This window comes from Pristis pectinata, chromosome 7 (genome assembly GCF_009764475.1).
Source record: "Pristis pectinata isolate sPriPec2 chromosome 7, sPriPec2.1.pri, whole genome shotgun sequence".
Classification (NCBI taxonomy): Eukaryota; Metazoa; Chordata; class Chondrichthyes; order Rhinopristiformes; family Pristidae; genus Pristis; species Pristis pectinata.
The window spans coordinates 93,700,737-93,727,439 of record NC_067411.1 but is presented as its reverse complement, the minus strand read 5'-3'; the positions used below and the strand labels follow the sequence as shown (position 1 = coordinate 93,727,439).

General features: G+C 39.6%; 1 protein-coding gene across 3 annotated transcripts in view; it reads right to left on the bottom strand.

Annotated features, from left to right (window-relative positions):
* Positions 1–26,703, bottom strand: part of skic3 (SKI3 subunit of superkiller complex) — a 90,200-nt gene that overhangs the window by 49,159 nt on the left and 14,338 nt on the right. For all 3 annotated transcript variants that reach the window (XM_052019423.1, XM_052019422.1, XM_052019424.1), the window contains exons 6-14: positions 23,278–23,418; positions 13,965–14,063; positions 13,366–13,474; positions 11,551–11,691; positions 9,537–9,638; positions 7,308–7,444; positions 6,709–6,789; positions 6,259–6,362; positions 2,982–3,108 (exon numbers count right to left, since the gene is read on the bottom strand). In XM_052019423.1, the coding sequence (XP_051875383.1) occupies positions 2,982–3,108; positions 6,259–6,362; positions 6,709–6,789; positions 7,308–7,444; positions 9,537–9,638; positions 11,551–11,691; positions 13,366–13,474; positions 13,965–14,063; positions 23,278–23,418 (1,041 nt within the window). The remainder of the gene's footprint in view (positions 1–2,981; positions 3,109–6,258; positions 6,363–6,708; positions 6,790–7,307; positions 7,445–9,536; positions 9,639–11,550; positions 11,692–13,365; positions 13,475–13,964; positions 14,064–23,277; positions 23,419–26,703) is intronic.

The following is a 26,703-nucleotide window of genomic DNA, read 5'->3' as shown; positions in this document are numbered from 1 at the left end:
ATCCAAGTTTGTCCAAACTCTCCTTATAGCTGATACTCTGTAATCCAGGCAAAATCCTGATCAACCTCACCTGCACCCTCTCCAAAGCTTCCACATCCTTCCTATGGTGCGACATCTAGAACTGCACATAATATTCCAAATGTGGCCTAACCAGAGTTTTATACAGCTGCAACATGACTCTCCAATTTTTATGGTCAATGCCCCGACTGATAAAGGCAAGCATGCCATTCACCTTCTTTACCACCCTATCCACTTGCATTGCCACTTTCAGGGAGTTAGGGACTTGCACCCCAAGATCCCTCTGTACATTAATGTCCTCAAGGTTCTACCATTTACTGTATACTTTCCTCCTCCTTTTAACCTCCCAAAATGCATCACCTCATACTCGTCTGGACTGAACTCCATCTGCTATTTCTCCACCCAAATTTCCAACTGATCTATATCCTACTGTATCCATTCACAACCTCCCTTGCTATCAACAAGTCAACCAATTTTCGTGTCGTCCTATTCAACCATTTCTCATAAAATAGCCAGCCGTACCTGAATCATCCTTGTGAACTTTCTCTGAACTACCTCCAATGACAATACATCTTTTCTTAAATAAGGACACCAAAACTCAATACACTACTCTAGATGTGCTCTAATACCTTGCACAGTTATGCTCAGACTTTCCTACTTTTATATTCCAACCATCTTTAAATAAAAGCAATCTTTCCAATAGCTTTCCTAATTAGCTGCTGCACCTGCATGCTAACTTTGTATTTCAAATACGAGGACTCCCAAATCCCTTTGTGTTCAGTTCTCTGCAGTCTTTCCCATTTAAAGAATACTGTTTTATCATTCTTCCTTCCAAAGCGCACCACTTCTCATTTTGTGACATTATACTACATCTGTCAACCTTGTTCACCAGTCACTCAACTATCAATATCTCTGTAAACTATTTATATCCTCCCTCCAGCTTGCCCTCCCTCTAACATAATCTCCAAATGTGGCTACACTACCTTTGTTTTCTTCCTTTAAATCACTGGTACATACTAGAGTCATAGAGTTGCACAGCAGAAACAGGGCTCTTCGGCCCATCACACACAAGTGACTTTTTTTGCCTAATCCTTATTGCCCACACTCGGTCCATATCCTTCAATGCCTTGCCTATTTAAATGACCGTCTAAATATCTCTTAAATGTAATGATTATATCTGACTGCGCCACCCCTTCTTGCAGCAAGTACCAGATCTCTCTCAAAAAAAACATTCCCCTCAAATTGCCTTTAAAACTCCTTCATTTCACCTTAAACCTTTGCTCTTGATTTTGATACTCCTACCACGGGGGAGAAGATCCTAACTATCTATCCCGTTCAACTTTTCTTCATGTCTCTTGTAATTCTTATACACCTCTATCAGGTCACCCCTCAGCTTCCTTCACTCCAGGGAAAACAAACCCAGCCTATCCAATCATGCCCCATAACTAAAGTCCTCCAATCCAGGCAACATCCTGGTGGATCTCCTCTGCTCTCTCTCCAGCACAATCACATCCTTCCTACAGTGTGGCAACCAGAACTGCAAACAATACTCCTAGTAGGATCTAACCAGTGTTTTGCAAAGTTGAAATAAAACTTATATAATCAATCATTCTTTCAGCAGCATGGATCCTAGGCAGAATTCCTTCCCCAAGATTGGCAGCTGAAACCAAGGATGCTGCTTGGAGAGAATATCAATTACACTTAAAAGTATTGGATAAAAATAAGAATATGTACTACTTATTCCCCAAATTATGCTGTATTAATTTGAAAGAAAATTGGCAATTTAGAAGACATAATGCTTACTCAACATCCCCAATAATTGTAGACCATCACTCAATCAAGAAAGACTGAATCTTGAATTATACAGAAAAAGCTTCAGAGGAAATCATGGACACACTATATGGTGTTGCAGTTAGATCACACTTTAAATAATGACCAGTTCCAGCATTCAAGGAGGCGCTTCAAAGAAGAGCCACACTTGAAAATAAGAAACGAAAAGCAAGTCACTGTTCAAATTAGTAAAAGGCAAATTTAGGACTTACATTCACATTTCAGACACTAAGAATGCTCAACATCTGCAATGAATTCACGGGCACCGAGATGCATTGGCAAGACCAAATGCAGACTAGGTGACCGTTTCACAGAACACCTGTGCTCTGTCCGTAACCCCGATCTGCATCTCCCCGTTACCAGTCACTTCAACTCCCCCTCCATCACAGATACGTCAGTCCTCGGCCTCCTCCACTGCCAGGAGAAGTCCAAGCGCAAACTGGAGGAACAGCACCTCATTTTCCATCTTGGAACCTTGCAGCCTAACAACATGAACACTGAATTCTCCCACTTTAAGTAATCCCCTCAACACCCCCCCCCCCCCCAACAACCATGCCTCTTCTTTTATTCCCTTTCATAGCCTTTCTTTTCGCTGCCCCTTTTTTCCAACCCCTGGAGGATCAGTTCTCCCATCTTCCCCTACACCTGCCTATCACCATCTCTTACTTGCATCTACCTATCACCACCTTGTGCCCACCCCACCTCCCTTCTTTTGTCCACCTATCACTGCTCTGCTTCTCCTTCCTACATATTGGGTTTCCCCTTTTCCTATCTTCAGTCCTGAAGAAGGGTCCTGACCTGAAACGTTGACCGCCTGCTTTTCTCCATGGATGCTGCCTGGCCTGTTGAGTTCCTCCAGTATCATAGTGGTTTTCTGTTTTTATTTGGGTTACAGCATCTGTAGTGATTGCTTTTATATTGTTGCTGGAGGAATATCATTGAATGTGATTTTTAAAGAGTCAGGCACCCTGAAAAGCTACACTTTGTGTCTTCATTTAAAGAACGGCAGTTCTTTTCTTCTGTAATACAATATTATTCACTCAGTTGTGGAATGGAGTGAAACATGCAAGTGTTTATTTGTAGAATCAGAACATTGTAAGAAAGAGCACAGTGGCAAGCATCTTTTCACAAACCTTTAATAAATGCGTAGCTGTTTTAGTTTTATCTTTTCTCGTCTCCTCTCCCATGAACCAGTAAGTTAGTCCAAGGTAGTAGTAATATTCTCCAGAGTCTGCTTTTATTTTCAGAGCTTTCCGGAAACTGTAGGGAAATGTTAAACTGTTATTTGCCTTTCTCTTCCAAAGAGGAAATAATTAGGTTGATATGAAAGTGAAGATGTTATAGGAAAGAACAATGATATTTTAAAATCTAGGAGCAATTTTGTCAAGCAGTTGATTTCATTTTCTCTCGTCTCCAGATCTAAGTGCAACAAAAGATTAGACCAAGCATCTTGGAGGCATTATTACGTCAGCAATTCAGCCTTGTCTTGACACAGATCTATTATAAACTGCTGGTGTTTTATTGTACAAAATCAAACCTTTTCATTATTATTGGAGCTATGTTATTTTCATATTTTGATATTAGTATATATGACTATTATATGAATATTATTGCCTGCTGTCATAACTTCAAAGTTCATTGAAACCCCCTACTTCAACTATTATTTGGAGATATTTTAAAATAATAAATATACCTGTAGGTGGAATTGCTGAACAGGTTTTTATATGTTGAAGTTTTAACTATCGTTAGTAATCAATAATAATCTCCCTTGTAGCCAACACAATAAATGTTATTTTGAGTTTGAGGTAACTGCAGAGGAGTGCCCCTATTGCCTTATCACAGGAAAAGTCATAGCTAACCAAATGTCTCCTCCTAGTGGTCGAAGAACTACTCCCTGGATTGCACCGTGAATTTTGACAATCAAAAGGTACTATCTATGGATATGATCTTCACTGCGTGACAATTTGATAAAAAAATTGCAGGGAGCAGCAATGATTAACAATGATTTTAACCTCACAAAAGCTTTTGCCTACATAAACCAGGAGAAATGGTAGATAATCCTTCTCTACAATGGTTCCCTTTCAGAAAATTATCTCCATTCTATATTTGTTGAATGAAGACATACAAGACATATGTATATCAACAGAACCAACACAGACCTAATCCCAGAGCACAATAGGGTCAAGCGAGATTTTGTCATTGCAACAACTCTCTTCTCAATATTTTTTGTTGGAGAGGAATGATGCTATAGAATGAATGGGAAACTGTTTAACCTCCATCTTCTCTACTCCAGAACAAAGGTCTTTCCAATTTCAGTCACTGAGGTGCAGTGCGTCAATGACAGGTAGATTTAGAGGCTGAATTCCATGTCATGATGACACATGCACTGAAGCATACTAGAAAATTTACATTAAACATCCATAAAACAAAGCTCGTTTACTAATCTGCCCCTGTTGCACAACAGCCTCCTGACACCTGACAATAAATGACCATGACGTGACATTGGAAAATGTGGATCAATCTCCATAAACAGAGTCATCTCTCAGCGAAGCCAAACATAAATGATGAAATTCACCACTTTCTCCAATGCACCAGTTTAACATTTGGTTCTGTGAAGAAGTGCAGAAAGCTCCAGACTTCTACCCCAGCATTTGTACTCATGGTCTACAGGGGTCAGCAGTATGCTTTATGGACATGGACTACATAAAGCAGGCACCTCAAAGCACTGGAGAGATACCACTAATTTTGTTCTCACAAAATCCTTCAAATCCATTAGCAGGATAAGCAAATCAACATCAGCCTCCTCTTCCTGACTGAAATCTCTTGCATCAGGGTTCTAATTATAAAGTTCCAGCTCAGCTAGGTATGCCCCATTGTTCAAATGCCTGATACCAGATTCCCTGAAACAGCAAGAAATTACCAGAGACAGAGAAAATGCTTCAAGGATGTTCAGGTCTCCTTAAAAAAATGTAACATCTTCACTGATTTATGGGAATGCCTGGCCCATGATGATCAAAATGGAGAAGGAGCATCTGGGAGGGACTAAGAAACTAGAGTAAACGAAAATCAAAAAAAAACTGCACACGCCGGAAATCTAAAAACAGAAAATGCTGGAAACATTCAACATGTTATACACCATCTGTGGAAAGATAGTCAGAGTTTCAGATCAAAGATGCTTCTTCAGAACTGGGAAAGGCAGAAAACAAGGTAGTTTTAAGTTGCAGAGAGAGTGGGCAAGGGATGGTTAGAACAAGAGGAATATCTGTGACAGGGAGAGGCCAGAATCCAGGGGTGGGCTGCTGGTGCCATCTGCTTGGTGGATTGGTGGGGCAGGGAATATAGAGGGTGATATATGGAGGCTGCATGATGTACTTCAGGGTTATGTGAGGTACCCAGCAGATCAGACACAGTAAGGACAACCTACTACTTAGGTCATCTATCTGCAATATTAACTTAGTTTTTCTCTCACCACTGCAATTGCCCAACATTACCCATGCCTCTGGTCTGCTTTCTGCATATTTTGCATGTCAATTTGTACATTTTTACTCCCTCTGGCTGCCCACGTTGATCTGTCAACCAGACAGTTTCATCAGCACTTGTTGCCATGTTGCCACATCCTGGCTCCACCCTGTCAGAGATATTCCTTTTGGACTAACTATTCCTCTCCCACTCCCTCTGCAATGTAAAATTAACTTGCTTTCTTTTTCCTAGGTCTGATGAAGTGTCCCATCTTGAAACATTAACTCTGTTTCTCTTGCAACAGATGCTGCCAGACAAAGTACTTCCTGCATGTTGTTTTAATTACTGAGAATCTCTAATCTTTTCATCAGAACATGGAAGTCCATGAAAACAGCCAAAGAAGCACGTCACTCCTATACTATCTATTCACACGTGCTGATCAACACCCCCTACCCCATGGGTGGATCCCCAGAACTTGGGTAGAAGCAAGTCATCCTTCACCCTGAGGAACATCCCAACAAGTAGTAGTAATATTTTATATCGAGTTTGTGTATGTTATAGAGCTTAAGCCATGTGATAGCACCATGGAGCTGTTTAAAGTTCTGATCATCAGGTGACATTAACAATGCTGGCAACGATTTTGGATTAGAGATGTGACAACATAACTGAAATCTGTACTTTTGAACATGTACAGTGACCTCAGCTGCAAGCATATGAAGATATCAGATGAACACTGCAAGTGTTCACACTTTCAAACAAAATGACAACATTCATTATCCAAATACAGCTCTCCCCCAGTTAATTAAGGGGTTACGTTCAGAAAGAATCCCTTGTTATACACAATTTCATCTCGCATGAGGTACAGTAAATCCTTAATATTTACGGGGGATTTTAGCTGCCATCTCCTCTGTGCAAGGATGAAGCAAATCATGCTTGTTTTGCTTTTCTTACCTTTGTTCTGCCTGCATATAATTTTTTTGAGTATATTCAATGAGGCCTTGGAGTTCCCATGACTCAGCCAAGTCAGGATGAGATCTTGTAAGATCTGTTGAAATCTATTAGGTAAATGGGGAAAATTTACTTTATTTTTCGGCAAAGAATCAAAATTCTGTCAAGTAGCTGTGTTGATACATAATTGGATCATTACTGATGGGAAGAAACTGCAAAAGCACTGAAATCTATATTAAAAACGCTATTTTACTTTAATTTTGATTTTTGCTCTACCATTTTATTCTACCAGAAATACTAGCTTGTTACTAGTGTTTTGTTTACTAGAAAGAAAATACATTGAAAGCAGCAAGCTACATTTGCAAAACGAACATAATCTTTAACAACTGTCCGAACATGAACTTTGTGTTCATTTCACATTTCATTTACAACCAATTTAAAACACAAAACAACCTGAGAAGCTTGTTCCATCAGACCCTTGTTCAAATAAGCTTGACCTTTCATGGCAAGTAGTACCGGTTCATTATTAGGAAGCTAGAAAGGTAAAAGTATCCACAATTTTACACAGAGATCAGTTAATTGTTCTCTAAACCATCTGTAACATTTCAATTACAACTGTTCCAGAATTCACAAGTTGTATACCAGTTTACAAAAAGTAACAGGATCCACTCAAAGTGATTAGAAAACCTCCCTTAGATGTGAAGTAAAAGAAAACATCAGCAGTGAATCAACAGGTTGTTACTCATAAGTGGATCACATTAGTATGTCACTAAATACTTGCTATTTAGTCCGAAGCAAAACAGAGACAATTGGGATTCAGATACGTCACTTATTGCATGTTCATGACCAAGCAGAAGCTATAAAAGATCTACATAATAAAATATTCAAATAGAGTGTCTGAAAATTTCAGTACTACTCTTTTCAAAAATCTGAATCACCTCTATCCTGCACCAATAATCACCTATTAATTTTCTGGATATGATTTACATTAATGCTAATGTTAAAGGACTTCACATTGGAAACACAGTGTAGACATTTAATCAGTATTATACCTGTTCCAGGATGCCAAAGGCTTGATCTGCATTATTTGGGTCACCAGATCTAACCATAGCTTCTGCTTGTAAATGAAGCAACTTGGGCTTTTGATGACTGTTACCATCGTGGATATTCTTTTCCAACCACTTCAAACCTGCAGACAGTAATCACAATGAACAAAACCTGAAAACTCAGGCAAATGTTAGCTCCTAATTTGCTTCCAGTGAATATGTGCAAAAATGTCTTATTTTATTAGCAAATTAACAGTTGCAGTACAATTAGATAATTTTCAAATGCAAACATAGAATTGCTATAAGCATATATACTCAAGTATACATGTTTATAACTACCTTTCACAGGTTTGCAACAAAGTGCTGCACTAATACTTTAAACTGTAGAATTTGCTGCTCAGTATCATCTATTAGCATTTTTTTTTTAGGAAGACCAAGTCCATTCGAAAGAATGAAGAGAAGGGGCAATAACACAAGCAAAAAATCTCATGTCGCTTTTACAGACCAGTAATTTGGCTCTGGTGCCGTCAGGACACACGCTGCCTTTTTCATTATGGTTGAAGCATGAAACAAATAATCCATGATTGGGATACGAAAGTTGTAAGACTGGTAATCCTTCAAACTTGTAAACCTCAAAACACGCTTCAAATTAAAACACACTAACATACATGCCAAAAATGATAAACATGTATTGAATCTGTCTATTCACTATTTAATTGGTTCAATTTATATTGAATGAGCAACTATAAGAAAGCTGGACACACATTGTGATAAATGGGAACAAAGGTCATAATTCAGGCCTGGTTTCAATTAAGTCCCTGAGGGGAATTTTTGACAACTGTTAGTTTATAATATATAATAATCTATTACAATATAATGATAAAACAAATGAAAATAATGTTACAATTAATACATTTTTGGCCAAAATATTAATTCTTTGTCTAACTAACGATTTTGTCTTTGGTCTCTAGAATCTATATTACTGGACACAATTTGCAAGGAATTATTCCTCTCATTGTTCTTGCAAAGAGGGGAAATTGCAAGAACAATGAGAGGAATAATTCCTTGCAAAAGAGCACATATAGAGTGTGATTACATGAAATAGCTAGGAGAAAATTCAGCTAGAAGAAAATAAGCTTATTCCTTAACGAGATGTGAACGTTTTTATTGTGCAAGCCTAGTTGGCCCTGAACTGAGTTAACAAGTCAATCACATTGGCGAATCTGGGAATCACATAGGTCAGACCAGCCGAGGACACCAGATTTCCTTCCTGAGAGACTTTAGTGAGCCACGTAGGTTTCTACTATATACCTGTACTTCCATGTTTAGTTTCTGAAATTAGCTTTTCAAAAAAAATATACTTAATAACTCAAATTTAAAGTCCCCAGCTGCGATGGTGGATTTAAATTCATGTCTCTGGATCAAGAGTACGGAACTCTGGCAGCTGGCTAGTAACTTAACCGATACGCTATCAGAAAGACAGCAGAATCAGCAATCAGATAAAAACGACAGACCTACTTAAGCAACATCAAACACCATTTTAGTATCAATGGCCAAAGGCGCAATATAGGAGAGTTATCAAAGAAAATTTGACTCCAATCCACAGAGATATTAAGGAAGATTACAATAGTTTATTTAAAGAGATACGTTTTTAGAAGTCTCTTAAAGGAAAAAAAGTGTAGAGAACTGAGATAGAATTCCAGAACTTAAGGGCTTTAAAGCTTAAGGCATAGCAGTTAATGTGGAGCGATTGAATTTCATGGATGCTCAAGACGCCAGAATTTGCAAAGTCTGGGCATCTCAGAGGATTATAAGTTAGAGAAGATAAATGAGGAGATAAATTATTAGAGTTTAGACACAGGCAATGAAGACACCATGGGGAGGATTTGCAATTAAAGGTGAGATTTTTTTTAAAATATTGAAGCAATGATTACCGGTAGTCAGTTTAGTTTGACATGTGTACAGGTCATCGGTGAACAGAAAATGGTGTAAATTATGGCATGGTAACAGAATTAAAGTTGCCCCTCAAATTACAGACCCTTAAGTGACAAAAGAGCGAAAAAGGTGAGCAAACTTAAAGCCTAGTATAGGAATAAGGATAATAGGAAACAGAAAAATAAGCACAGAAGCCAAACAAATGATTAATATAAAGAGAGGAAAACTCAGTTATTTGTGAACATCATTATAGGCCAGCAATTAGCTTATTAAATATGCAAACAGAAGAACATTCCCTACCTTGCCTGCAAGAGTCAATTGCTTCTTCACACTTGTGCATCTGGATTTGGATTTCTGCTAGATAAAGCCAGGCTATAATTGTTGTTCGTGCATGCTTTAACCCTGCAATACAAATGATCACAATGAACAGTAGGCATAAAGCAACTTAAAAGAAAAGTTGCGACAATTATGTTCATCTGAAAATGGTCTCCTCTCCTCTAAGAAACCAAAACGCAAATCGAGTGATTGCTCTGCGGAGCACCAGTGTTCAGTCCGCAGAAGCGACCATGAGCTTCCAGTTGCCTGTCATTTGAATTCACCATCCAACTCCTACTTTAACATGACTGTGGTCCTGAATTATTTATAACAAGAACAAAGGCACACTTGAGGAACAATGACTCATCTTCTATCTAGTTATAATACAGCCTTTTAGAGACAAAATTCTCCAAGTTTAGGTAACTCGCTCTTTCCTTCTGCAACAAACAATCTGGTGAAAGAACTCTGAGTCAAGCAGCATCTGGGAGGGGAAAGGAATTATTGACATTTTGGGCTGAAACCCTGCATCAGGATTGAGAGGGGAGATAACTAGTATGAAGTCGGGGGGGGGGGGGGGGGGGGGGGGGTGGTGGGGGCGGGGAATAGTGAAACAGGTGCTCAAGGTGATTGATGGACTGAGGAGGAGTGAAGAATGATTTTTTATGCTCCAGATTCCAACATCTGCAGTCTCTTAACCCTTTCTGTCTGTATCCAAACTGGTCATTTCTATCTGTCATCCTTTTGGTTCAGTTTTTACTTCTACACATGTTCCACAGCTTTGACAAAGCAGCAGGGTAGGATTCCAACTGTCTCACCCCAGTCTCACCCCATCAGAGATATTCCTCATTTTTTCTACCCAGATCTTCCCTGCAAGTGAAGACTAATATTTTTTTTCCTTCCCAGTTCTGATAAGGGTCTAAGACCTGAAATATTAACTTCCTCTTTCCAGATGCTATCTGACCTGCTGAGTGTTTTCATCAATTTCTGCTTTTACTTCAGATTTCTAAACCAATAACCTTTACCACCAAAGGGGACAAGGGCAGCAGAGACACATGGGAGCACTATTACCTGCAGGTTCCCCTCCACATCAAATCCTGGTTTTCTTCTTCACTGGTGGATCTAACTCCTGGAACTCCCCACATTACATGGTGGGAGTACCTTCCTTCAATAGGAAGACTGCAGCACTTCACCACATTCTCAAGGGCAATTAGGAACAGGCAAAGGCTAGCCTTGCCAGAGATCCTCAGATCACGGAAAATGAATGAATGTAAATGAATCACGATTCTGATCACACCAAATTCCAAATAATAGGTATGAATTTGAAATTCCTTCTAATATTTTTAATAAATAAGTTTCTCTAATTTATTTGAAGAGAACTTATTTTCACTAAAAGTCAACTAATAGTGAATTAAAAGGGTTTCCACTACAACGCTTACAGCAAAGAGGTGCTAGCTCCCAACTCTTAAATGGTACAAATTAAGCCTTCCAACGGTCACATTAATTGAACCACTTGTAACATTGATGAAAGGCTCAAAATCCCCACAGATAAATCAAGAACATAGTGTTCTGGAGCCTCTTGATTCTGGATACCCATATCAAGCACCCAAAGATTAGAAACAACAAAGATAATCAATTTGCATTTCCAAACCCTATTCAGGCAGCTTTAATAAACCTCAACTATTTTCATTTTCTGATTTACACAAGTTCGCTTAATGAACCTGCCACTTTAGTATTTGTCTGTGCTATGCACTAGACAAAAAAAAAGTGTAAAAGAATTATACTAATCACAGTGGTCTAAGCATCAAAATAATCAGTAGGTCATCAGCAAACAAACTATATCAACATTGTTTAATTACCATTTTATTCTCAAATTCTTGACAATGAGAACAATGGTATTTTCAGAGGATTGCCACACAGGAGTCATTTTACGTGGCATATTAACATTGGCGTATGGATTTAGTCTTAAAATACAAGCAAAATTCCCCAATCTAAAAACTACCTTCAGTCAGGTTTTTTGCTGCTTCTTCGTATTTCTGTTCTTGCATTTCTTTGATTCCAAGTCCAATAAGGCCTAGTCCATTTGTTGGTTCCATCTTATTAAGTCTTGTATAACACTGAAAAGCCTCTTCACTAAAGCACTCTGTGCAAAAGAGTAGAGTAACACGATCATTTAGTGATGTTACGTACATGTTAATCACCAAGCTGGAAAACTTACTTACCTGATCCCATTATCATCTTTTACCAAATTAATTCATCCACCCATACACTGGAGAAATTTGCCACCAATCTTTAAAAGGCAACCACCAAAAGTGTCTTAAGGGCACAAGGATTAAGGGACAAATGTTTAGAAAAAGAATAACTTTAGAAGTATCAAATCAGCAAAGCACTACTAAAAGCATTCAATTACCACCTGCTGTTGAGCTAGAAGTGGATTGTACAATATCAGGCCTCAACTGCAATGGGCCATGACATCTGACCCATTCCCACTTCCTGGGTCTCTGGCCTGCCCCTCAACCATTCCTGGGATTTCTAAACTCTCTCTTGGTTACTCCTGGAACCTCTGAATTCCCCTCTCGGCCACTCCCAGAGCTTGGTGTCTGCCCACCCAATCCCAGACCCATCAACTTTTGCAACAGATCATGCAAACCAAACTAATCACATCCCTGGACTGGAGCAATAAATTATAAAGTCCATGGAAAGAAAACAATAACTTAAGATAAAACACTCCAGAATCACAATATAATGGCATGTTTTAAATGCTTTAAGAGGCACAAATATTTTAAGATGTTTTTCACCCAAGAATAAATAATGCATTTTGACTTTTGCAAATTACAATTAACAAAAATAAAATTACATTACATCTGATGAAGAGTCTTCAATCTGAAATGTTAGCTGTGTTTCTCTTCCTACAGATGCAGCCTGACCTGCTGAATATTTCCAGTGTTTTCGGTTTTTATTTCAGATTTCCAGCATCTGCAGCTTTTTTGATTTCCAAAAATCACTTATCTGCAATTTTCTCTGTCACCTCCATAACTCAGCTATATATATTTTTTTGAAGTTCATTGTGCAATTTAAAAAGGGCTTTAGAAAGCTTACGGTACAACCTGCAATAACTTCTTGTACGATGCACTGTATATTTAGCTTTCAAGATAAAATCTATAGAACAGTTGGATCAATAATTTACATTCTTCCTCCAAAGTATTTACCACGTAGAGATTTGAAGACACTGTAATTTGTCCCCGAAGTGTCAGCATTAGGGAGCTTTTCCCCTACCATATCAATTTTTTTCCCCATTTACTCAGTTTTCTTTTTCAGGATCTGTGTATTGGTGACAAGGCTAGCAATCCATTACTAGTTACTAGTCCATTTCAAAGGGCTTAATAGTCACGTATATGCCACACCAGATGAGAATGGCAAATTTCCTCCTGAAGAATATTAGTGAACCAAATGGGTTTTTACAATAACCTGGTAGTTTGATGGTCATTATTCACAATTAGTTTTTTTTGTAAATTATAGATTATTAACTAAATTTAAATTCCACAGCTGCTGTGGCAGTTACAATCTGAACACTAAGTTTCATTTCCTAAAATGCAGTGTCACCCAGCAATGCACGATGGAATGCTCACTCTGTTCTATCACAATCATGCTCTTTTATTCTGACCATTTATTTCTTCACTTCTCACACCATTGATCCTGTGTAAGACATGCATTCCACCAAAATTCTGATAAATTTATGCTATTCATAATGTCAATCACCAAGACAAACCTCCAAAAAAATGTATAAGTTATATTATGTTGAATAAAGAGTAACTACCTGTTTGGATGAAATGCATGCAAAGTACTTCCAGTGATGACGATGAATCAGGGTACTGGGCTATCAAAACCTCGCAAGTTAGTTTTAGCTTATCTCTTTCGTGTGGCAGCTGAAACAAAAGTTAAAAACTATATAAAAACTCAAACTTTGATATTTAATGTTAGCACGTGGAAAACTGTAATATTTTTGCATAGTAAAAAATAGTAAAAGCATTTTAAAACTATAAAACTATTTAAATCCTATTGATTTCCTATGCCACAGTGCAACACTTCTCATTTATTTCTGTAAATATTGTGACATTTCCAGGATCATTTGCAAATACAGGCATATTTACAAAAGCAGCATATGAATTTCTAAAAGCCAGTGTCAGTTTCCAAAGCAAAAAACAGCTGAAAACATTTCTAAAACATGAAATAAACCTCATGCTGTCAATATAGAAGTCTTACAATACTCTTCTTATGGACCATCATAACTTTTCAGGGATTGCAGACCTTAATTTAAATACTTGCAGTGGAAACATTGTAATATGTAGCTGAATCTATAAGTAGCATTGTTACTTTCTAATTCATCAGTAGGAGTCTAATGATGAGCAAGCTTACTTTTGATAGAAATTTAATGTAGTCAGTAGAAAGCTTCTGATGACTGTCACTTGGAATCTTGTCCAGGGATGAAAGGGCATTTTCAAAAGCAGTTACCAACTATGAAGAGAGAAAAAAAGCAAATTGACAATGCATTATACACAAAAATTAAAAACAATGTGCATTAGTATTAAACTTTCACAACTTCAAGGTGTCCTGCAATGCTTTACAGCTAATAAAGTAGTACTGAAGTGGAGCCACTGTGCTGAAGTTGTCAAATCCATCAGCCTGATCTTACACAGCAAAGTCCCACAACTGGCAATTTCACAATCTATTTTAGTGGTATTAAAAGGCGATATATGTGGAATAGGAGATTAGGAAGGTCCCCTGCTGTTCCTCAAAGTTTGGCATGGACATTTTATGCCCACTTGATGGCAAATGCAGCTTTGATCAATGCACTTCAACTGCGGTATTTCTTTAGTCATGATACAAGACATAATGATTCTTACATAGGCCAGCCAAAATGCCTTTAATATTCTAACCCATACATTGTGGATTTGGAAGGGAGTTAGAGAAAAGGTTGGGTGACAGAGAAAGGAGATTAGGTAAAATGATAGGGGTTGGGGGTCATTCAGATAGAGGATCATGAAGATAATTGAACAGTGTGTCAGATGATCAGGGTGGAGCCTGCATCATCTGTGGGGTTCTATGGCCGCAAGAATTTTGTGTACCATTTGGCAGTACTGCACATGCTAGGCAGCCTCTCTTCACTGCTGTACCACTTGGCACAAAAGTACCAGTCACAATTTTAGTCCATGGTCTTCTTTACCAACCTTTAGATGGTCCAAGCCCCAGCGTTTGAATACCCCTGATCTAGACTTTATGTTCAAATGCTGGACTGGAATCTGACATTGAAGAATTTTCTGAATTGCTATCATCAATTAAACAACGAAACACTATTTACAGTTCATAAAGATAAAATAAGTAAATAACCTTAACTTGTAATTCTTAATTATGGCATTAATTTCTATTAATAACTTTTAAAATTCTATTTTACAACAGTAGAATCAGAGGATCACACTCTTGAAGCAGGTCAGTTAAGCCAATTAAAAATCTTTAAAAGATGTGCAACATATGGACTTAAAGTAAAAATGTATTACAACAGTTAAAATGGACTTTTGTTGTCACTGTAATAAGTCATAGAGGCTTCACCTCTGAGTCACAGCAATGTTTTTTTTAAAAGCATCAGTTTCAGCTTGGGTTGCCAACCTGATTCAATATATTCTTCGAGGTCTGATCACACCAGATTTGATCTCAACAGAGTTTGCAAATGTAAGTACCTTACTACCTATAATTTACAACTAAAGAGTTGGACGATGTATATAATTTATAAATCTCTGTGGCGAGTTTCAAAACTAGGGTGTCAATTAGATACAAAAGTGAATAATTGAAATATTTCATTCAAGATAATAAAACTCACAAAATCAGAAAAATGTCATTGCCAGTCAATAAGATAATGGAATTTCAATTCTGTAGTCAAGTGACAATTAAAGTAGTTGAAAATTCAAAAGTAAGTCTTCATTGGCTAGATTTCAGTTGATGTAGTTCATTTGCCTATTTAAATCACTAGAAATATCTTGAAGAAACTGTTTAATTCCTTTTTCCAAGAATATATGTAATTGCACTACAGTTCTGTAATCCTCTTTCCTGAAATGTAGCACATTATATTTAATTATATACTCATGGATATATTTTTCTTTAATTACTTAATTAAACTGTTGTTGAAAAGTACCCCAGCTGACCCCATTCTTTTCCCCAGCAAACAGTAGAGATAGAGTCAGTCTGTCTGTTACCTTGGCTTCATATGTGAACCCAAGATAAGCTTCAGAACACACCTGTGCCATCATTATGATGGTTTATATCCACCTATGCAAATTATCCAATCTCTCTCTATTTCAGAGCAAAGAGTTCTGCTTTAAATCGGTGGACTGGACCATATTCAGGGATTCATCTTCAGATCTGAATGATTATGCCATGGCCGTCACCAACTTCATCAAGACTTGTGAGAACGAGTGTGTGCCTTCGAGAACATACCGAGTGACACGACCAGAAGCCTTGGATGAACCATGAAATTTGCAGTCCGCTGAGGGCTTGATCTGTGGCATTCAAGACCAGTGATCCAGAATCCTACAAGAAATCCAGCCACAACCTAGGAAAGGCTATCGTGAGAGCAAAAAAGCAATTCCAAGTGAAGCTAGAGTCGCAATTGGATGTACGTCAGCTGTGGCGGGGTTTACATTACTTCCTACAAGGTGAAACCCAAACATAAATGGCAGTGATGCTTCACTCCCTGATGAGCTCAATACCTTTTATGCACGCTTTGAAAGGGAGAATAACACTACACCTGTGCGAATCCCCACAGCATCCAGTAACCTTGTGATCTCTGCCTCAGAAGCCGATGTCACAACGTCCTTCAAGAGGGTGAACCCTCACAAGGTGTCAGGCCCCAACGGTGTACCTGGTCGGGTTCTGAAAATCTGTGCCAACCAACTGGCTGAAGTGTTCAAGGACATCTTCAGCCTCTCACTGCTGTGGTCTGAGGTTCCCACCTGCTTCAAAAGGGCAGCAATCATACCAGTGCCCAAGAAGAGCAGGGTGAATGACTATTGTCTGGTAGCACTCACATCTACCGTAATGAAGTGCTTCGAGAAGTTGGTTATGGCTAGAATTAACTCCTGCCTGAGCAAGGACCTGGACCCCCTACAATTTGCCTACTGCCACAACAGGTCTACAGCAGACGCAATCTCACTGGCTCTCCACTCTGATTTGGAGCGCCTAGACAACTGCAAAACATATGTTAGACTGCTATTTATCAATTACAGTTTGGCATTCAACACCATCAGTCCCTCAGTACTAATCATCAAAACCTGGGCCTTTGTACCTCCCTCTGTTACCGGATCCATGACTTTCTTATCGGGAGACCACAGTCAGTGCAGATTGGTAAAAACATCTCCTCCTGTTAACAACATAATATTGCCCTGTTTCTACTGAGAAATTTTAGCCCAGTTTTTTTTTCTTGTTGTTTGTTTTTTTTCTGAAATTTTTTTGTTTAGTTTAGTTTATATTGTTTACAATTTTTTTTATTGATTTGGGTTTTTTTTAAATTTAATAAATATTTTTCTTTCTTTTCTTTTATATTACATTCATTTAATAAGAGATTGTTGGATCTACAGATTTTTTTAATATTTTATTGTTGTTTATGACTATCTATGCTATGATTGTTAACCTGATCTCTTTGTATTACATGTATAAATATTGATGCTATATATCAATCTGTATTAATTTGAAAACTAATAAAAAGATTGAAGAAAGAAAGAAAACATCTCCTCCTCGCTGATAATCAACACAGGCGGACCTCAAGAATGCGTGCATAGCCACTGCTCTACTCTCTCTACACTCATGACTGTGTGGCTAAGCACAGCTCAAACGCCATTTATAAATTCACCGATGACACCACTGTTGTTGGTAGAATCTCAGATGTCAATGAGGAGGTGCACAAGTGTGAGATAGATTAGCTGGTTGAGTGGTGTCACAACAACAACCTGGCACTCAACATCAGCAAGACCAAGGAATTGATTGTGGACTTCAGGAAGGGGAAGTCAGGAGAACACACACCAGTTCTCATTCAGGGGTCATCGGTGGAAAGGGTGAGCAGCTTCAAGTTTCTGGGCGCCAAGATCTCGGAGGATCTATCCTGGGCCCAACACATTGATCCAATCACAAAGGCGGCACACCAGCAGCTCTATTTCATTAGGAGTTTGAAGAAATTCAGTATGTCACCAAAGACTCTTACAAATTTCTACAGATGTACAGTGGAGGGCGTTCTGACTAGTTGCATCACAGCCTGGTATGGATCACAAGAGGCTGCAGAGGGTTGTAGAAAAAGCACAACTCTCCCCACCATTGAAGACATCTTCAAGAAGCAGTATCTCAAGAAGGCAGCATCCATCACTATGCACCCTCACCATCCATGACATGCCCTCTTCTCGTTACTACCATCAGGGAGGTGGTACAGGAGCCTGAAGACCCACACTCAATGATTCAGAAACAGCTTCCTCCCCTCTGCCATCAGATTTCTGAATGTTCCGTGAAAACTACCTCATTATTCCTTCGGTTTTGCGCTATTTATTTTTGTAATTTATAGTCATTTCTGTGTTTGCATTGTGTTGCTGCCACAAAGCAACAAATTTCATGTCATATAATTCTGATTCTAAGGTCATCTGTTACTGAAACTTTCATCCATGTTTTTGTAAGCTCTACTCCAAAACACTCCTGGTTAGGCTTCGATTCTACACAATGTTCTGCTGCCATGTTGTAACTTGCACCAAATTCCACACAACCTCTGTGCTCCCCAAACTACACATAAACTTGTTTTAGTAACAGCTCAAAATACCGATTGTTACTTTTTCCAATCTCCTCATTGTTATAAGGTAACTTTATTAGTCACATGTACATTGAAACACACAGTGAAATGCATCTTCTGCGTAAAGTGTTCTGGGGGCAGCCGCAAGTGTCACCATGCTTCCAGCGCCAACAAAGCATGCCCACAACTTTCTAACCTGTATGTCTTTGGAATGTGGGAAGAAACCAGAGCACCTGGAGGAAACCCACGCAGATGCACGGGGAGAACGTACAAACTCCTTACAGACAGTGGCCGGATTTGAACCCGGGCCTCTGGCACTGTAAAGCGTTATGCTAACAACTATACTACCACGCCTGCCCTGTTTCACCAGTCCCCATAGATAACTGCCTGCAGTTGAGTACTCCCAATATTTTACTCTAACATGGATTTTCAGCTCTCAAGGCCCTGTTCTCTGGAATTCCATCCCTAAATCTGTCTAGTTTTCTGCCTTCAAAGTGTTCCTTCAATTCTACCCGATTTGCCCAATACCTAATTTAGCTATGTTAAAGCCAGCATATACACATTGTGTTGTCATTCCCTCCAAGATGATAAGAGTATATTCCAGCATACAGTCCTTGCCAAGTAGGTACATTCTCAATTAATTCTGCCATCATTAACTTCAAGAATTTCCTGGAACAGATTTCATTAAGGCTATTGCTGAAGCAAAGCAACAGTAAATAAAATAATTACTGAATGTCAAAGGATACTGAGGTTGGCGCTGGGACTTTGATATTTGAGATATACATTAACAACTCGGATGTGAATGTAGGAGGAATGATCAGAAAGTCTGCAGATGGGAGGAAAATTTGTAGTGTTGATAGTGAGGAAGATCTTAGGCTACAGCATGATATTGATCAGCTGACAAGTTGGGCAGAGCAACCACAGATGTAATTTAAACCTGACAAGTGCAAAATGACGCATTTTGGAAGGTCAGATAGGACACATGAAGTAAATGGTAGGGCCCTAGGAGGTGTTGATGAATAGGAGGACCTTAGGGTACAAGTCTATAGATCCTCGAACGTGGTAACGGAGGTAGAAAGGGTGAAGAAGGCATAAGATGCCTTCATCAGCTGTGGGACAGAATAAGAGCAGGAATGTCACATTACAACTTCATAAAACATACCTGAAGTATTGTGTGCAGTTCTGGTCGCCACACAATAGGAAGGATGTGATCGTGCTAGAGAGAGTGTAGAGGGGATCCACCAGGATGTTGCCTGGATTGGATCATTTCAGTTATAAAGAGATTGGTTAGGCTGGGTTTGCTTTCTTTGGAGTGGAGGAGACCAAGGGGTGACCTGACAGCTGGATACAAATTATGAGGGGATAGACAGGGTAGATAGCAAGAATCTTTCTTTCATGGTGGGGGTGTCTAAAACAGGGGGGGGATAGATATAAAGTGAGAGGCAAGAGATTGAGAGGGGACCTGAGGAGGGTTCTCCCCCACCTCAGCTCCATGTACCTATTTTACTCAGCTCCATGTACCTATCTAACAGTCTCTTGAAAGACCCTATCGTATCAGCCTCCACCAACATTTCCGGCAGCCCATTCCACGCACTCACCACTCTGAGTAAAAAACTTACCCCTGACATCTCCTCTATATCTACTCCCCAGCACCCTAAACCTATGTCCTCTTGTGGCCATCAATTCAGCCCCGAGGAAAAGCCTCTGACTATCTACCCTATCAATACCTCTCATCATCTTATACACCTATCAGGTCCCCCCTCATCCTTCGTCTCTCCAAGGAGAAAAGGCCGAGTTCCCTCAGCCTGCTTTCATAAGGCATGCTCTGCATTCCAGGCAGCATCCTTGTAAATCTCCTCTGCACCCTATCTATGGCTTCCACATCTTTCCTGTAGTGAGGCAACCAGAACTGAGCACAATACTCTAAGTGGGGTCTGACCAGGGACCTATATAGCTGCAACAATACCTCACGGCTCCTAAATTCAATTCCCCGATTGAAGGACAATACACCATATGCCTTCTTAACCACAGAGTCAACTTGCGCCGCCGCTTTGAGCATCCTATGGACTCGGACCCCAAGATCCCTCTGATCCTCCACACTGCCAAGAGTCCTACCATTAAGACTATATTCCGCCAACATATTTGACCTACCAAAATGAAGCACTTCACACTTATCTGGGTTGAACTGCAGCTGCCACTTCTCAGCCCAACTCTGCATCCTATCTATATCCCTCTGTAACCTCTGACAGCCCTCCAAACTATCCACAACACCCCCAACCTTCGTGTCATCCGCAAACTTGTCAACCCACCCCTCCACTTCCTCATCCAGGTCATTTATAAAAATCACAAATAGTAAGGGTCCCAGTACAGATCCCTGAGGTACACCACTGGTCACTGATCTCCACTCAGAATACGACCCCTCAACAACCACTCTTTGCCTTCTGTGGGCTAGCCAGTTCTGGATCCACACTGCAACGTCCCCTTGGATCCCATGTCTCCTCACCTTCTCCATAAGCCTCACATGGGGTACCTTATCAAATGCCTTGCTGAAATGCAAGATGGATGAGAGGCCAATTCACCATTCTAGGAAGTTTTCCAACCCTAGTTCTGTTTACTGTACCAAACAGTTGCTGATTCAGTTCTACACATTTCTGAAATGAGGATGGTGTGTAACTGGATCTGTTTCTGGGAAATGAGGTGGGTGAAGTAGACCAACTGTCAGTGGGAGAGCACTTGATCATCTCAATGTTTAGATTAACAACGAAACAGGCAAAAAAAAATCTAAAAGAGAACTTGTTAAGTGCAGAATGCTAATTTCAATGGAATGGGAAGGATTTTGGTCAGGGCAACAGGGAACTAGAGTTAGCAAATAAAACTAATTCAACAAACTTAAAAGAAAAGACGAGTCAAGAACCATCTGGATACATTCCAACAGCGGAGAAATGCAGGGGAACCAAACCTATTGGATGACACAGGAAGTAAAGAGTGGTAACACACAAAAAAAATGGTGACTGAAGTATGTCAGGTGAATAATTCAAGCAAGAACCAGACTGACAACAGCAAGATGAAAGGGGAAGGTTAAAAAAATACCATGGACAACAAGAGGACAAGAAAATAGAATGGTTTTAACATAAATGGGATTGAAAAAGCGTTTCACAGATATAGGAATGTAATCTATGCATTGAGTCAGAGAGCAAGCTGCAATATCAAATGTACACTGTGTATCCACATTTACCAAGGAAGAGGATGTTACCAATATTTCAATGGAAGGAGAGGCAGTGGAGATAGGAATGGTACGCCCTGATGGTTAGCTAGTAGTTTTATACAGAACCACGTGCAGCAGTGCATTTAAACTCCATGCTGCACATTGCAGTTCTAGCATATGCCTTTTTAAATATATATGACTTGCATGTGGGTGTTTTGGGTCAAACTTCAAAATCTGCAGATGACACCTCCCTTGAAGGCATGGGAAACAGCAAGGGAACTAGGTTAGCAAATTGGTTAGACAGGAGACAGATGAAATACAGAGAAATGTGAAAATTAGAATGAACCAAGAAATACAATATAGTCTAAATGGTACAGCTCTAAAGAAACAGAGGGATCTATAGATATACACATACATAAGTTTTGAAAGTGGCAGGTTATATTGAAAGAACAATTGAGAAAGCACGTGGAATCATGGGCTGCTATGAGGAGAGGCATAGCAATATAACAGGAGGGTTGTTATGTTGAATACTGGTTAGGCCACAGCTGGAATAGTCCATCTAATTCTGGTCACCACAAGGAAGTGGAAGCCTTTAAAGAGTGCAAAACAGATTTTCTAGATTAGGGATTTCACTTACAATGTTAGACTGAAGAATCCAGGTTTGTTCTCCTTGGAGCACAGAAAGCTGAGCGGAGATTTGATTGTGGCAAGCTTAGACAGGAGAAATAAATAGTCTACCTGCACTGCACTTTCTCTGTAGCTGTGACACTTTATTCTGCATTCTACATTGCTTTACCTTGTACTACCTCAATGCACTGTATGATGAATTGATCTGTAATTAACAGTATGCAAGACAAGTTTCCACTGTACCTCGGTACAAGTGACAATAATAAACCAATTCTAATTAGAAACTGTACCCATTAGCAGATGGTTTGAGGATTAGAGTAACGGCCAGTAGACATGGGGGAGGGAGGGGAAGAATAGAAAGGAACTGTTTCTTTTAAAAGAAACAGTTAACAGCAAGTGCTTACAATCTGGATCAGTCAATCTACAAAGATGATAAGAACAGAGTTAGTTGTGGTTTTCAAAATAAAATTAGTAAAAAGGACAATAATTTGCAGGGCTATTGGAATTTGCAGACACATGGGATTGAACAGGTTGCTTATAAGGAGCCAGTGTGGACTCGATGAGCTAAATGGCCTCCAATATGATAATAATTACCATAAATTTCAATTCTCCATAGCAAACCCACTGAAAGATAAATCTCCATATTTCACCCCTTTGAAAGAGAAACAAAATGAATACACCTTTCAATTTTTTTCTTAAATCACACAGTACATTATTAACTCGAATACATTAAATGCAATTATTGATGAAAAACATACTGGCCTATATTTTGCAGTATTAATAAAAACAAAACTACATGTTTACACCATATTTACAATGCAAAACTGAAAGCAACTTCAGGATTTCTGCAGAGGCATGTCTGAATGAGGAATACAGAAGATGATGCCAATGATTCAGATCTATTCCGCAAATTGTTTCCACTATGAATTTAGCCTAATGGGCCAGTACTTGGGAAGGAAATTTGCTTGAAAGTTATTTGCCATTCAGTTACGTGAATGCTCTGAGAGGCAGCATGGACCCGATAGACCAAATGGGCTCTGTGTGGCAACAAAATACGACAAAAAAAAAGTTTTCTTTACCAGTTGCTGAGTCTCATTATCTTGACTCTCTACTTTGTCAACAAGTAACTGGACCATCTTCTTCCACAAATGATGAAGTTCTTGCTTATCAGCTCCATCTTGTTGTTTTATCCGTATTAATCGATTCCATGTTTTAGCAGCCTGCAACAGAGATGTCATCAGGAATGAAGTCAGCTATCTAAGTTTCAAGGTAGTAATGGAAAAGAATGCAGATAAACTGGAAAATAAGGACCTGAATTAGGGGAAGGCAGATTTCAATGCCAAGAGGCAGGACCTAGCAACAGTAGATTAGGAGCAGCTACTTGCAGGCAAGTGTACATCCAATGATTGGGAGTCAGTCAAAAGTGATATTGAGAGAGCTCAGGGCCAATGTACTTCCAAAAGTGTTAAAGGCCAGGACAAATGCTAAGTCCAAAGAACCTTGGATGTCAAGGGTTAGTTTAAAACAAAGACAAAGGAAACAAATGACAGGAATAGAGAAATGAAAAGGAGGTAGGTCCAATCGGAGTTTATAAAAAGCCGGGTGTACTTAACAAAAAGTAGGAGGGCAAAGAGGGGGCACAAAAATAAAGATTAAGGAAAACCCCAAAGCATTTAAGCACAAGAGGACAACCAGGGAAAGAGTAGGGGTCATTAGGACCGAAGACACAACACGTGTGAAGCCAGAGAACGCAGGTGAGATCTTAAATGATTACTTCTCAACTATATTCATCAAGGAGGGCATCATAGCTGGAGAATTCAGAGAAGGGACGGTGAAATTCTAGAACAAGTTACCATTTAAAAGGATGAGGTGTTAGGTATCTTTAAGGTGGATAATTCCCCAGGCCTTGATGAATTGTATCCCAGGTTGCTACAGGAAGCAATGGAGGAGATTGTTGGGGCTCAGAGATTTTCAAATCTTTTCTGGCCACAGGTGAGGTGGCAGGTGACTCAAGGACAGCAAATGTGGTATTTTTATTCAAGGGCAGCAGGAATTAGCCAGGTAATTACACACCTGTTGGTCTAACTTCAGTCAATAGAAGTAATTGGAAAAAATTCTGAGGGACAGGATTAACCTAGAAGTGGAAAGGTGGGGATAAATCAAATTAGCATGGCTTTGTCAGAAGGAGATCCTGTCTGACCAATTTGATTTTTTTTTCCCCCAGAGAGGTAACAAAGATTATTGATGAAGATAGTGCAGTTGATGTACTCTACATGGATTCCCACATGGGAGACCAGTCCAAAAGGTAAGAGCCTATGACATCTGAGGCAAATTAAATCCAACAGAAGAGGGACGTGTTTGTGGTTGGAGTTATGACTTTGTAACCACAGGGGTGGGGGCCAAGACCTTTGCTGTTTGTTACATACATTAACAATTTGAATTTGAATGTAAAAGGTGTGATTAGTATAGTCACAGATGGCATGGAAATTGGTGGTATTATCAATAGCGAGGAAGGTAGACTTAGGTTACAGCATGACATTGATGAATTGGCAAGATGGGCAGAGCAATGGCAGATGGAACTTATCCTGATAAGCTTGTGGTGATATATTTTAAAAGAACTAATAAGACTAAGACAAACACAATGAATCTTAAGCCCCAGGAAGTACTGAGGAACAGAGGAACCTTGGTATACAAGTCCAAGGATCACTGAAGGTAGCAGCACAGGTAGTGAAGATGGTGAAGGTGGTACGTGGGTTATTTAGCTACATTAGCCAGGGCATAGAATATAAGTGCAGGAAGATTACAATACAACCTTATAAAACATTGGTTAAGCCACAGCTGGAATACTGTGTGCAGCTCTGGTCACCACACTATGGAAAGGACATCTTTGCACTGGAGAAGGTGCAGAAGAGATTCACTTGGATGGAGCATTTCAATTATGAGGAGAGGCTGGGAAGGCTGGCTTTGTATTCCTTGGAGTGGAAGAGACTGATGGGGAATCTGACTATGGTATACAAAATTATGAGGGGCTTAGATAGGGTAGATAGCAAGAAATATAACCCATAACTGAAAACCCAAGGACACAGGTTTAAGGTAAGGGGTAGGAGGTTTAGAAAGGATCTGAAGGAGGATTTTTTAAAATCCAGAGTATGGCAGGTATCTGGAATGCACAACCTGAATGGGTGGTGAAGGGAGAGACTCTCTCAACATTTTGGTGGTATTAGACGAGTTCTTGAATCACCAAGGCATAGACAGCTACAGGCCAAGGGCTGGAAATTGGAATTAGTAAAGGTAGGAACTTGAAGGTCAGCAAGGACATGGTAGGCTAAAGGTTCCTTGGTTGCATGACTATGACTCTTAGTAGGATGAGACTGGACAGCTCTTTGTTACACAGAATGTTCTAGAATTCCTTTATTTAAAGAAATCTGACAACATTCAGGCCTCTTCAATACTGGACTCACAATCTACCCTCCATCTCTAAAGCACACTGACAATTCTCCAAACTTGCCTCAACAGCTCCAAACTCCCCAGTAACCTCTCGATCAGAGAAATACAGGAGTAGCAATGTTGTAGGAGTACAATCAATGCTATCTTCAACCATAAGGCAAACAGAGCCTGATTATATGGTGAAATTACAATCCTTCATGATGACTGGGTCAAAATCCTGATATTCACCATCAAGGAACAAACACAAGATCACAAGACAAAGGAGCAGAAGTAGGCCATTCGGCCCATCGAGTCTGCTCCGTCACTTCTCCCATCTAGCCCCAATTCCTGGCCTTTTCCCCATATCCCTTGATACCCTGACTAATTAGATACCTATCAATCTCCTCCTTAAACACCCCCAATGATCGGGCCTCCACAGCTGTATGTGGCAATGAATTCCATAAATCCACGACCCTCTGGCTAAAGAAATTTCTCCTCATCTCTGTTCTAAATGGGTTCCCTCTAATTCTAAGACTGTGCCCTCTTGTCCTGGACTCACCCACCAAGGGAAACAACTTAGCCACATCTACTCTGTCCAGTCCTTTCAACATTCCAAATGTTTCTATGAGGTCCCCTCTCATTCTTCTTTACTCCAATGAATACAGTCCAAGAGCCGACAAATGCTCCTCATATGCAAGCCTTTTCATTCCGGGAATCATCCTTGTAAATCTTCTCTGAACCCTCTCCAACATCAGTACATCCCTCCTAAGATAAGGGGCCCAAAACTGCACACAGTATTCTATACGAGGTCTCACCAGTGCCCCATAGAGCCTCATCAACACATCCTTACTTTTATGTTATTCCTCTTGAAATGAATGCCAACATAGCATTCACTTTCCTTACTGCCAATCCAACCTGGTGGTTAACCTTTAGGGTATCCTGCACGAAGACCCCCAGGTCCCTTTGCACTTCCGAATTTTGAATTTTCTCCCCATCTAGATAATAATCTGCCTGTTTATTTCTTCTTCCGAAGTGTACAACCGCACATTTCTCAACATTGTATCTCATCTGCCATTTCT